This window comes from Natrix helvetica, assembly GCF_964273705.1.
Source record: "Natrix helvetica genome assembly, chromosome: 4".
Classification (NCBI taxonomy): Eukaryota; Metazoa; Chordata; class Lepidosauria; order Squamata; family Natricidae; genus Natrix; species Natrix helvetica.
The window spans coordinates 78,924,830-78,939,286 of record NC_138550.1 but is presented as its reverse complement, the minus strand read 5'-3'; the positions used below and the strand labels follow the sequence as shown (position 1 = coordinate 78,939,286).

Genomic DNA, 14,457 nt, shown 5'->3' with positions numbered 1-14,457 from the left:
GATTAGCAATTTGGAACCGAAGTCTAAAGAAACCTTGGAAACTCTATGATTCTATGAAAAGATAAATCATTAATCTGACCAAATAAAGCTATACTTATATTCATGTCTGAGCTGCTTCATCAACCCCTCCTAAAATCCATGAGCATTACTTCAATTTATTTACTCAGGAAATGAAATACTCTATAGTCTAGCCTTGAAAATGTTCCTACTTACCTGCATTATTTACAAGCAATTACCAACTATTTTATATAACAACTTCATCCCAACACATCTAATACCACCCCAAGGGACTGCAACTTAACAATGCAAATAAATTGATTTGCAGAGATAGGGCAGAAAATTATAATCCCTGCCCTTCTCCAAACTCCTAAGGAAATTTAGATAAGCCAATTGATTGCAATGGAAGGGGAAATTGCTTTTGTAAAAGCTAAAAATCATAGGAGAAAAAAAGTTTTTATTCTTTCTCCTTACCATCTTTCTGTACTGCCACCAGCACAATTTCTTGGAAGTTGAATTCTTGTTTTAAAATGCTTCAAAGTCTGAGAAGAGAACTTTGGATTGCTCTGTCATAAATGAAGTTATTCACAGAAATTAAAACAGGCTCTTATTTCCAACTCAGTCTATGTGTATCTCTCAGTTTTGCCACAAATGTCCTATTAATTTTTCATTTTCCCAGTGTCTGCTATATGTATTACACTTTGTCTGCATGTGTTCTAAAATATAAATCACTCAATATACATGTGCACTGAAATTATTTTTCACATGAGCCCAAGACTTAAATGAACATGTTAAGAATTGTAAAAGAAGGTTTGGGAATTCAAGAGGGAAAAATATAGTTTCACACATTCTTGCTAATGTTGAATAGTTTTATCAGCTGGAAATACTATTGGGCAGAGTCTGCAACTTCTTCTTCCTATTTCTATACATGTCTTACATTCAGTAAACATGGAACTACAAGTCAGATCATCTTGCTTTATACAATTTGTATCATTCTCAGAAAATATTCAGACCTGAAGTATCTTTAAATTTTTAAAATGAAACAATCTCTATGAAGACAAATACAATTGAACCAAAAGACAAATAACGAGATGAATAACTTTTATTGGAATTCAAAGTTAGATAGTGCTTTATTGAGACTAATTTATCATAAAATATATGAAGGGTTTAGGTTATAGTACTTGAAGTAAACTTTTAACTCAGCATCCAGAACTTCAAACAATTGATATAAGATATAAGAAAGGAGAAAACAAATGGATGTGATTATAATCTATAAATTAGACATTACCACAGGAAGGAAATCCCAGAGATAAAAACAGGAAAGAAACAAAGGTTGGGAAAAGAAAAACATAGTAAGTAGAACAAGGAAGGAAGTGATGTGAAACAGAGGAGTAGTTGAACAAAACAAATAGTGAATGAAATTGCTGAATAATTTATTGTTCTTAATGCAAACATTTCATAATCAGTTCTTCATATTTGCAATTCCCAATTAACATTTATTGTGTTAACAGATATTGTGCAGGAGTTAGGCTCAGAGATATTCCCATATTCAATTTTTGGGGGAAAAAGAATATACAGGTAATGATGATATACATATACAGGTGAAACTCAAAAAATTAGAATATCGTGCAAAAGTTCATTTATTTCAGTAATGCAACTTAAAAGGTGAAACTAATATGAGATAGACTCATTACATGCAAAGCAAGATAGTTCAAGCCATGATTTGTCATAATTGTGATGATATGGCTTACAGCTCATGAAAACCCCAAATCCACAATCTCAATAAATTAGAATATTACATGCAATCAATAAAATAAGGATTGTACATAGAACAATATCGGACCTTTGAAAAGTATAAGCATGCATATGTACTCAGTACTTGATTTGGGCCCGTTTTGCAGCAATTATTGTCTCAATGAGGTGTGGCATGGAAGCTATCAGCCTGTGGCACTGCTGAGGTGTTATGGAAGACCAGGATGCTTCAATAACGGCCTTCAGCTCTTCTGCATTGTTCGGTCTCATGTTTCTCATCTTTCTCTTGGCAATGCCCCATAGATTCTCTATGGGGTTCAGGTCTGGCGAGTTTGCTGGCCAATCAAGCACAGTAATCCCACGGTCATTGAACCAGGTTTTGGTGCTTTTGGCAGTGTGGGCAGATGCCAAGTCCTGCTGGAAAATGAAGTCAGCATCCCCATAAAGCTCGTCTGCAGAAGAAAGCATGAAATGCTCCAAAATCTCCTGGTAGATGGCTGCGTTGACCCTGGGCTTAATGAAGCACAGTGGATCAGCACCAGCAGATGACATGGCTCCCCAAATCAACACAGACTGTGGAAACTTCACACTGGACTTCAAGCATCTTGCAATGTGTGCCTCTCCATTCTTCCTCCATACTCTGGGTCTTTGGTTTCCAAATGAGATGCAAAAGTTGTTCTCATCAGAAAAGAGGACTTTGGACCACTGAGCAACAGACCAGGTCTGTTTTTCTTTAGCCCAGATAAGACACTTCTGACGTTTGTTGTTCAGGAGCGGCTTGACAAGAGGAATACTACATTTGATGCCCATGTCCAGGATCTGTCTGTGCGTGGTGGCTCTTAATGCACTGACTCCAGCCTCAGTCCACTCCTTGTGAAAGTCCTCAACACTTTTGAATGGCCTTTTCCTGACAATTCTCTCCAAGCTACGGTCATCCCTGCTGCTTGTGCACCTTTTTCTTCCACACTTTTTCTTTCACATAACTTTCTATTAATGTGCTTTGATACAGCACTTTGGGAACATCCAACTTCTTTTGCAATTACCTTTTGAGGCTTTCCCTTCTTATGGAGGGTGTCAATGATGGTTCTGCACAACTGTCAGGTCAGCAGTCTTTTCCATGATTGTGATTCCTACTGAACCAGACTGAGAGACCATTTAAAGGCTCAAGAACCCTTTGCAGGTGTTATGGCTCAATTAGCTGATTAGAGTTGGAAACTTTGAGCCTAGAATATTGCACCTTTTCACAATATCTTAATTTTTTGAGATTGTGGATTTGTGGTTTTCATGAGCTGTAAGCCATAATCATCACAATTATGACAAATCACAGCTTGAACTATCTTGCTTTGCATGTAATGTGTCTATCTCATATATTAGTTTCACCTTTTAAGTTGCATTACTGAAATAAATGAACTTTTGCATGATATTCTAATTTTTCGAGTCTCACCTGTAATCTCTACTCTTACATTTTAATTTAACCATCCTTTTTCTTTTATGCCTTTTTACTCAAGTTCCAGTAACAAGCACAGTTGAAAGAAAAGTGCTGGATTTAGGAAAGAGTTGATTATGCTTTGTCACACATTGTTTTTGCTCAATGATTAACATAATTTTCACTTTCAAAATGATTGAAACATTTAAATCCATGCCTGCCCAATCACACAGTTTTGCTATAAATGTTTTTTTATAGTTAGTTATATAGGGGGAAAATGTTTTTTCTAGTTTCCGCTTAACTAAGAATTTGGGTTTAGTGCTGAAGATCTAATTGATGGATTCCACTGTTGTTGAATGAGGTCAAAAAGGCAATCAGAAAGTGATTCTCGTGTATTTTGTTTTCCTGTCTTTGTAAACTTTACCAAATATGTTCTGAACTTTCCATTTTTATGCTGTCCATTACAGGAATAATAATAAAAGTACAGCAATAATTTGTAGGACCTTGTCACTTGAATTGCAGATAAAAGATTCTATTATAGAATCTTCTCTGCAGTAAAAGAGCTCTATCTAAAAAATTAACTCCTGAACAGAATAGAAACCTCTGTAAGAATTCTTATAGCTGACACATAATTTAAGATGCTCTAACAAGAGTTTAAACATCCAATAACCAACTTGCATTGTGAAGTAGTACAGTCTGCTTAGCAACTATTCAAAGTTATGACCGACTTGAAAAAGAGGGCTTATGGTCTAAATTTCTTATAATTAGGCATCTCCGCAGTCACATGACCACACTTCAGGTACTCATCAACACAACCATATTTCTGGTCATGTGACTACATGACCAGTAATATAGTTTTACAAAGTTTTGCTGAAAACTGGCATTTATAATTTGTGACATAGTGAACAATGGCTTTACTTAATGACAGCAGTGTTCACTTAATGACTGTAGCAAAAATCTTGGTAAAATCAGATCAGTTATGTGACCAATTCATTTTACATCCGTTACAACTTTCGATCATATTGGGCAAGCTCCATTACAGTTACCTGTATATATATCCCTGTCCGGAGGGCTATCTGTATATATTCCTGTCAATGTGGTCCTGAAATTATCTGGATTTCAACCCTAGCTTCATCTTGGATCAATGTGTGATCTACATAAGTTTATACAATACTTTTAAGCTGTTTAGTTAGCCCTACATTCCTAACTACAAAAAGACAATTTCAAGCAACACATTTGATTCTATGTTGGAAAAACTATTTTTTCCCCGCTCTATTTTTTCAATTAATATGATAAATTTGTTTTTTTCTTTAATCAGAGTGCATTTCTTCAATTTGCTAGCTTTAAACCAAAAAAAGTTGCAAATTGTTGTTGTATTCTGTATTTAGAGGTTCTTATTTAAAAAAGAAAACCAGAAATAAAAGAAACCAACCACTATAATTATGTAGATCTTAGAATTCGAAAGTAACAATTCAGTGCCCCAGAATAGTATCAAATACTTAAAAGCCACAAACAACTAATCCATTCTTAAAATCCTCCAAAAAGGGTGGGTGGAGGCAACCACTACAAATCTGATTTCTACTCTCAAATTTATTCTACTAGTCATTAAGGTTCTTTTAATTTTGTAATTACTATTTCTGTTTAGCCTTCCAAAGATTTCAAGAATGATCTGATGTTCTGTTTCAGTATACTCTTCTCCACCTTTCTTTATAGGGTATGTTTTGCATGATTATGGTCATTTTCGTAGCCTTCTCTCCACTATCTCTAGGTACTTTTAACATGAATCATTCATTAAGCATCTATCAGGTGCTGCTGAAAACTAGTATAATCAGATACTTTTCATAGCACAAATTGCCTATACTTTTTTTTACCAGACATTCAGCTATGACCTAAGTTTCTATATTTTTGTGAATTGTTTTCTTACATGGAGAATCATTCTTATCAACAGAATTCTGAATATTCTTAGACAAATACTTTCATGCTTTATTCTACCTTTCATACTTCCTGCCAACAAATTTAAAATAGTTTATAATGTTTACCATTTGCAATTAAAACAGTAGTAGCTGACAATGGATTTTTGTCACACTAGATAAGTAGTTAAAACAAGAACATACAAGTTATTCTCAATGAACGCTTGTGAATAGTGAATAGTCACTATTTAAAAACAGGTCTATCTGAATATTCCATAGGTTTTATCTCTGATCTAACTTATTTACATCCTCATTTCCTAACTATTCTTGGATAACACTTCCTACATCTTATAAAATGAAAGTTACATATTCACAAAATCATATGCCATTATGAAAATATCAATACTGAAAGTGTCACTTACTTTACTTTCTATGCTGAAACATAATTACCTCTCTAGAAATTATTTCCTAAAATATAATATCCAGAAACTATCCCTTTCCTTCTATGACTTAAGACGTCTCCTAGGTACAGCACCAACCTAACAAAGGACCAGCCAGATGACAGCCTTGCATTATTAATATACATTTGAAGTACAGTATATGTTGTGATGCAAATTACTAGTGAAGTATTTTTGCAATCTAATGAAATAGAATTAACTGTCTATAACATTTAGCATAAGGAGAGCCCTGTATTTTTATTATACTACCATTCTACCATTCTTACAAACCAAAGCTAAAGCTCCAAATTTAAACTAATTCATATGCAGCCCTATTTTCTATTGCAGTATTTTTCTCTCCCCTGTCTTTCCCCTAGAGGAAAAGCAAAGGAACTTTTAAAATTACTTTTACATTTATCCTCCTGTATGCCATTCACTTCCCCTTTACTAGTGAATCTAGAACCCTTTTACAGTAAGTTGGTGTAAAATTTACCTAATCCTTCATCAATGATTTATACAATATGTCTTATTACTGATTTATACAGTAATATAGAGCAAAGGATGTTGAACTAGACACAACTGGGACCAATTAAGGAATCTCATTTTTCAATGTTTACATAGTTATTAATTGGAGACACAATTCACCTAGATGTTTTTTGATGTGCTAATTTTTAAAATTACAACAGAATAACAATCAGTCAAAATACTAAATCCTATCTGTAATTTCATCTGTAAGTCCAAGATAATTGTACAACCAGATGATGGACAGATCTCTATATCGCATTATGCAAAAGCAGAAGTAATACACATTCTGGAGATTTGGGAGTTAGTATATTTTGAAATAATTTCACCCTTTCCTTCGCAGAATGAAACTGCACAAACTACAAATCTACTACCCTATCATGCTTACATTGTGTACTTTTTTTCTCTCCTGAAAAAAAAATCCTTTCTTCCTTCCACATATAATTTTCTTAAGAAATAATTTGATGCATGGCTATTTCGGAGTAAATTGGTTTGAGCCGAAGGAGAATCTTCTTCACAAAGAAAATAAATCACGCAGGTCTGTGCTAGTAAATTTCCCATAGTGAAAAAAATGCCCATCTTCGATGATCGAGAATGCCTAAGTTAGCTCCTCCTTGTTTTCATTCGCTGCCAGGAAAGGCCACCTGTGGGACCTGCTGCCAAGAACAAACAGCAAAGTCCCAGCCCTACAAAAATTCACTTCTTCATATAGCTCTGTCAATCAGCTAAAACGACTTCACAGGTTTCCTCCACACAACCTTATATGTTTTTGCATTGGGGGTAGGGGAGAGTTGCCCCAAACTTGCATGCTTGTTGAAAAGAAACCTAAGCTGGGCTTCCTCCAACCAGGCACCATCTCAAAAAATCCACACGTTAAGGGGAATGGAGCTGAAATTTACTTTCCCCCCCGCCCCCTATTTCCCCCCCCCCCCCCCGCCCCGTACTCACACAAATAGACGCCCGGACAGAAGGGACTTAATTCAGCACACGCGCGCCCCACCCTTTCCTTTCTTCCCGGGCAACTCTTTGTGACTCACGTGCTCGTCGGTTCTCATCCTAGCCGGGGACTTGCCACTCACCTTGGCTCCCGCGCTCCACGCTGCCACTCTCACTTAGTTGTGGTTGCCGGTCGTGGGCACCAGCGCAGCCCTGGCTTTTACTATTCTCATTGGCTGGCTCGTCTAAACGTTCCGGCTGCTGCACTACCCCTTGGGCACTCGGGGCCTCGTTGCCGTCAGCGGGCGCCTCCACCGGCACTACCGTGAAGTTGGTGGGCATGGCAGCGATCTTTCTACCGGAGCGCTAGCCTGTGGCTAAGTCGCTGGGGCAGATCCAGAGTCGCCTCGCGCAATCACAATCCGCCGCCTGCCCCCTCCCGGGTAGTTGTGGCAGGAAGAGCGGCGAGGGCGGCTCTTTCTTCCCTTTTCTCCGCCTCTCCTCCCCGCCCCTAAGAGCGGCTGCCCGGGCAACAAACCTTGTTTGCCGCCCTCTTTTGCTATCAGCCAGGCAATAAAGGCGCCTCGCACGAAAGGGCCGTTTCTCCAAAATGAAAAGGCGGGAAGAGATCGAAGCGCCTTTCTCTTCATATTGGTTACCGGCAACGTCTGTGCAGCTTTTCTTTCAATCTGCTGTGTTGGCCTCTACACACTTCTGAGAAACGCAGACGTACTCAATATTCCTTCTGTATGCCACTGGTTTAGCATACAATCCTTAAAGCACTTGATTTGAGGGAGTTTCAAAATGTTGTCCTAAATACAATACAATATTACAGTTGGAAGGGACCTTGGATGTCTTCTAGTCCAACCCCCTGCCTAGGCAGGAAACCCTATACCGTTTCAGACAAATGGCTATCCAACATCTTCTTAAAGACTTCCAGTGTTGGGGCATTCACAACTTCTGGAGGCAACCTGTTCCAAATGTTAGGGTTCAACTCTCTAATATGCAACGTAGTCAACATTGTGCACCTAGGTTTGTGCCTATCTTCCACAAAATAGTCAGCTGACCCATAACTACATACAGTACCTGGTTTAGGAGATACTTGTATTCATTAATACAAAACTAATTATCATGAATTTAAAAATATGAAGTCACCGAATTTTTGAATGGAGAGCATATAAAGCATTTAATCTGGTACTTTTATCTCTCATGGAGAGGAAATAAACTGGGGGTTTTGTATGCACTTATCAGGCCAAATCCACATAACCATTCCTGGTGCCAGACAATGAAAAGTGGCTAATTTCTATTTGCTCACACATTGTGCCCTTTAAGCAGGAAGTACACTCAGTATCTCTGTCGATCACTTTGCACTAAATCAAGGAGCTGCTGTTGCATTTCCCTTTAAGCATCACTGCTTCCATGTAAACTCAGAAACCAGAGCAATCATTTTTCAACTCACTCTTCCCCTGACCCCATCTATGTAGTTGAGTGCATGAAGGCAGATTGAGCTATCAATGAAAGCCTCTTGTCCATGTTGATTCCCAGTCATGGATTGTGATGGTTGGTTGGTCACACATCTATCAAACCATGAGTAATGTCATTACCACCTTTATGTTGTATTGCAATATTGCAGTCTAACTCCCTGCTCATGCTAAAAGCTATATGAACCTTCACTTACCAGTAATCCGAGCCAATCTTTTAAATTCCCAGGAATGATTTCCATTGTGGCAACAAATGCCGCATGCAAATATCCAATGGCAAGTTTCAGGATATGCCTTAGTCTGACTAAGACATATCTTGAAACTTGCCGTTGGATACTTTCATGGGGCATTTGTCCTCACAATGGGAACATGGAGGAGAGCCGATATAGCCTTTGATATTGTGATCTTTGTGGCATGCTTCAATTCTGTGTCCTGCATGCCACAGCGTGAAGTGCCTTCAAAGGGACCGTCTTGCTCAACTTCCCCAGCATCAGAGGCTTGAGAGTCTTTAGCCTCCAGGTGTCTTGACTTTATGGGAGAAAAGAGATGAATCCCAGTTGAACAAGATATTCCTTTGAAGATACTTCATGCTGTGGCATGCAGGGCACAGAATTGAAGCGTGCCACAAAGATCACACTGTCAAGTGCTATATCTATTCAACAATGCCATTTCCTTTACAGGGTGTTGTCCCACAGTTGTCATCACTGACAGAGAAATGGGCTGTTCAGCAGCCAGCATATTTATGTGGCAGGCTCCTTTCCACTTCTGCTTTTATTGTAGACAGAAGAATGCAGGTCATTTTACCACTTCTTACTGGGTTTTCTTCCTGCAAGCAGGTTCAGCTACACCACCATCATAGCCTACAGAAACCTAGGCATGCATGACAGGAGCCAGTCACCAAGGCTCTGCTCTTACTCATAGGCCCGAGTAAGCAACTTGTGCACCTAGTCATATATCAAACATTGCATTGGTCTAAATCTCAACCACGGGCGCAAACTATGTTCTTGCAGTAGGTTACTGTGGCATGTTATCTCAGGATGAGGGGCAATATCTGTGTTATTATCTGTACATATTTAGATACTTAATATATTGGCAAAGCGATTTGGGAAGTCAACAAAAGACTGCAAGCCATGATCACACAGGCCATACTGGTAAGATGCCTGTAGTTCATCCACCTGCCATGTCCATCACCGTTGCACAAATAGGTTTGGTTTATAGTTACTTATTCATGCACCCATAGACTGGTGCACATGAATCTTAAAAGCCCCCTTGCTTTCTACTTGGCTTTCCAGATAATTGCTCTATCTATTGTTCTATCTCACTGACACACCTATCTCCACTTACCAAGACCTTCTCAGCTAGGCTGCCAAGTAGTATTTGGAGGAAGGGAAGCTGCCAAATTCAGATCCAGGATGATTCAAAAAGTTGGTGGACTTCAGAACCCCTTTTATCACCAAAAGTCCTTGTTTGATTGATTTATAACATGAGGTAGCTTCAGTTTTCTATCCAGGACTTGCCTCCATTGTCTGCTTCAGGTGATATTTTCCCTTTAATTCTTATTTATTTGTTTCCTTATTTATCTCTCCAAGTAATCTTTTTGATAATAATCCTGGCTTTTGTCCTCTCTGTTTTTAGGCTCTGGCAGCTTCAGACTAGTCTCATATTATGATGTGTGGGCAGACAATGACTTCCATGTATCCACAGTAAGTGAACCAAGATGGTTAGAGAGGATATGGAGAGGATATGGAGGATATGGAGAGAATCTCCATAGAATAATGAATGAGGTGATAACAGTGTCAGAGGTAATATGAGATCAAACCCGATGCATTGAAAGGAAACTGAAGAGCTAAAACAGAAGCTGACAAAATAGCTGGGTTTATATGTACTACTAGGCAATGTACTACTAGGCAATGAAAACTTATATGAGTATAGTATGAGTATAGTATGTGAACCAAATGAAATGATGATGTAGAATATTACTTTTTTAAAAATTAGATTATCTTATCTAATTTTCAGTGACACAATCTCTAACAAAATTAAGAGCTCAGAAATTTTCTGACATACAGAAATATGAGTAGGAGAAGAATAAGCAGTAAAATCCATTAAGCCTGACCTTTAAACATAAGATAGCAGCTTTTTCTAAAACTAGCTTGGCTGGTGAAATCTTTTGAAGTGCTCTATGTGAAGATGATGATACCAGCAACAGTTCTTTCATTCCTGATTTGCCACGATGGAATCTGTGTACACTATTTTGTGTTTGAAAGATAGCAGTCCTGTTTATATATAGGACATGTGCCTTTGTTTAAAACAGTTAAGCTACTGCATAATTTTTAACTTGGAGTTTATAAATATAATAGATTTACTGTCTAAATTATTATAATATATTAAAATAATTTCAGTATAAAAACTTAATAAAGCCATATAAAATATATTAAAAGCATGAATGGATCTTGTTAATTAAGAGACTAATAAAGAAACAAAACAAACTGTGCTGGATCAAAGAGAAAATTTGTACTGGGAAAATCTATCCAGAGAAATGACTGAATATGCTACTTGGGTGGGGGGAAATGAGGGGCTTTTTTGCAACACAATATTTAATAGAAACAATATTGAATATATGCCACCATGCAATGTTTTACTTCTCTGCATTATTGGGACATAAGAAATAAGGCACTAGCCATTGGAAGAAACCTTGTGAAAAGCTCCATTTGGTTTTATAGAAATTCATGTTGTCGAGGCTTTCCTCCCTGAAATTAGTTGTGTATGTACTTTGAAATAGGGGATAAAGCCAACACTTCAGTACACATAGATAAGGTATCATATGTAGCACATGACTGTACTGAAGAGTTTTCGAACATTCATTGTCATCCATAGTAGAATAAAATAAAATCTTCCCTAACTAGTATACTGTTACTGAAATCAGGGTTTGTTTTACCTTTTTACTCCATTGTACTCTACAAACAGTTGGTGGATTTAAGCAATCTACGGTTTTTAATTCATGGCAGCAAGAGTTCCTTTCTGGACATTAAAATTCTTAAAATCAGTTCAGGAAGCATGACGATTTTGGCAGAAAAATTCCTTTTAATTCAAGGCATGCTTCAAGCTGCTCATGCAATTACAGAAATTAATTTATGAACTTTGGATTCAAATATGTGTATGCTTTTTATAAACTGAATTATAAATTATTATATCTTAATCATATAATTGCAATCAAAATTATGAGAGAGGTGGTAGACTACTTTGATAATCAATACTGTTGAGATAAAATGCTACCATATCCAATGGTGCGTTACAATACAAAGATTTACATTATGGATGATGTTTAGGTTGAAATTTGGAATGTGTCATATAAAAATGAGATTCAAATAGATCTGAGAGTTGTTCAAACAGAAGCAGGAAACCTGGAAAAATTTAATCAGTATCTGGATTCTCCAAAAAAATTGTTGGTAATTCAAAATATGTAAGTAAAACTCCAGGGGAAGGTTTTTTCCCTTAGGAAGAAGAAAGAATGTTAGAAGGGAAGGCCAATTTTGAGATTGCCAGCTGTAAGTTCTAGCTATAATGGTTAGTTTTACCAGGGTTTCCCAACCATAACTCTTCAGTAAAGTGATATTGTAAGTCAATGCACAGCAGATTGTTAATAGTTTCTACCTAAAGTAGAAAGTAAAACAAAGTTGGTGAGTTTACTGGATCATGAAGGACAGCAAACTGCACAGCTGCTTGGAAAATGTCCATATATCCAAATGTGTCTACCTCAGCTATTGTATAATTCACATATATCTTTATTTTACAGCACTTTCTGTGTGTCCTGTGGTGACTCCCTGTAGTCTGAATTATCTTTGACTAGGATCATATGTAAGCTTCTATCATTTTAATAATGCCTACTAAATGCCCCAAACAAATCACAAGCAACCCTTCCCTGATCTTATTCATAAACAGCTTCATAGGCCCAAGTTCTCCGTGGAGGAGCACTTCATCCCATTCTGTTAAGTGTCCTTTTTTAAAAGTACGTTGGAAGGCAAATGAAACAAAGGAACATAAGCAATCACCTTGTAACTATTTGTCTGACACTTGCCACTATTTACATTTAAATTTAACTTCTAAGGCTTTGTAAAGAATTGTGAAAAGTACATTAATCTGTGTAGCAAGCAATTGTATATAGAATGAATCAGTAAGAAATGTTTGCTTTTAATTTGATTTTGACTTATTTCCCAGAATAAATGTAGAGTGTGTTCTGAAATAAATTAGAATGGAATGTATTCATTTTTAGTACAATTCATACGTTTAAAGTTTATATACTGAGCAGAAGAGGAAGGGAAGGGTGAAATACAAAAATACAGTACAGTCAGCTTTATTTTCACTTTTACTGTGAAGCCATATTCTAAATAAATTAATCTGCTCCTCAATAAATAGCTTAGCAAAAAAAAACTGAAGGGAGGATGCAGTTTTCTCCAGCTTACGGTACATACCACTTTTATATTTAAATGAATAATTTAGCTATTATTTCAACTGGCAGAACTATTTAATCATTTTAGCCACCCTCTACTTCAGGAATTTAAAATACTTTAAGGCACATTTGAATTCCCATTAGTTTCCTGAAGAATACTTTTCCAGAATTTTCTATCCTTTTCACATTTGATTCTTCAATAATTGTTTTCATACTTTCCCACCATCTAATAATAGCACAACTAAAGAAATCTGCATAGCTATCAGTGGTGGGTTCTGGATCCCGGTGCAACCAGTATGGTGCAATGGGGCCCAGCGTCCACCACATGAACACAAGGAACGCACACATGCATACTTACCATATGGGACGCCTCCGCAACACTCCAGCTGCTCGGCGGAGCGTCGCACAGGTGCCGTACCCTCCATGCACGTGCGTAAAAGCCCCGAAGAGCTCAAATACAGGTAAGGACAGCTGGCAGACGGGCCCTCCACAGCACCATACTAGAACGGTATCCGGTGCGCCCGGCAGGCACTGGTACGCCCATACCAGGGCGTACCGGTCGTAACCCACCACTGATAGCTAAATGCTCATATTTTTTGTTGATAATTTTAACTAGGAATACCTAATTTATACTGCAAAAATTGGGATGACTATTAGATGGTAGTATGTTACAGTTTTCTGGACATATGCCCATGCTGCTATCTTGTGGTCATTTGGATTCTTGCAGCACAGATATAGTAGCTCTATTCTAAGAACAAATTTATTCTTAGTCTGCATTCTGCAGTCTAAAGGCAAAATGATGCTATCCTTTAGCAGTACATATCCTTATAATTTATTTCTAACTAGTGCTTTCATGTTATTGTAATTCCCTTTTATTGTACTTAAACATTACTATAGTAGTTATGTTGGATTTTTAGGTTTCATCAAGCTTATATTAAGTCATAGTTACTATGTAATTTCTTCTATAATTAAATACTGCTGGTCTTACAATTTACAGTCTAACCTATAATCACTACCCTAAAAGTCTTTGGATTATAATGATCAGATTTCAGCTACATAACTCTATGTATGTTTCTTCTGAAATACACCCCAAGGAGTTGAATTGGACTTAACTCCTAGGTACGTGTGTATAAGATTGCAATCAACTCCTTAATTTTTCTCAAAGCCAGAATGGGAGTTAGAATACAAGTGTCAGAGAGCAGAATGTGCAAAAACATGATTAAATTGCACTGTATCTGGAATGTTATTAGAGAATCAAAATTAGCTGCTAAAGTACAACAGTATGTAGTAAAGCAATAATGATTCCTGATTCTTCTGTAATAGCTGATTTCATAGGTGATGTTTATAATATGCTATCACTATAATATTTCAGTATTACAGTACTTGCATTATTTAATGTGGTGATTGATGAACTATAGAAAATCTATAATAAGGATATGAAAGAGACTTCATGCCATTGTTATTCTATAGAAATATTACATCTGAATTTTTGAAGCAATTTAATTTATTGATGGTCATGTATGGAAGGGTAAAGGGTTATTAACAATTT

General features: G+C 37.0%; 1 protein-coding gene across 3 annotated transcripts in view; it reads right to left on the bottom strand.

Annotated features, from left to right (window-relative positions):
• SLC12A7 (solute carrier family 12 member 7) overlaps positions 1-7,548 on the bottom strand; it is a 123,838-nt gene extending 116,290 nt beyond the window's left edge. The window contains exon 1 of one of the 3 annotated variants that reach the window (XM_081950506.1): positions 7,124-7,548. In XM_081950506.1, coding sequence (XP_081806632.1) covers positions 7,124-7,322 — 199 coding nt within the window. In that variant the 5' untranslated portion in view covers positions 7,323-7,548. The remainder of the gene's footprint in view (positions 1-7,123) is intronic. The other 2 variants (XM_081950504.1, XM_081950505.1) reach the window with 2 other exon arrangements.
• Positions 7,549-14,457: the final 6,909 nt, after the last annotated feature.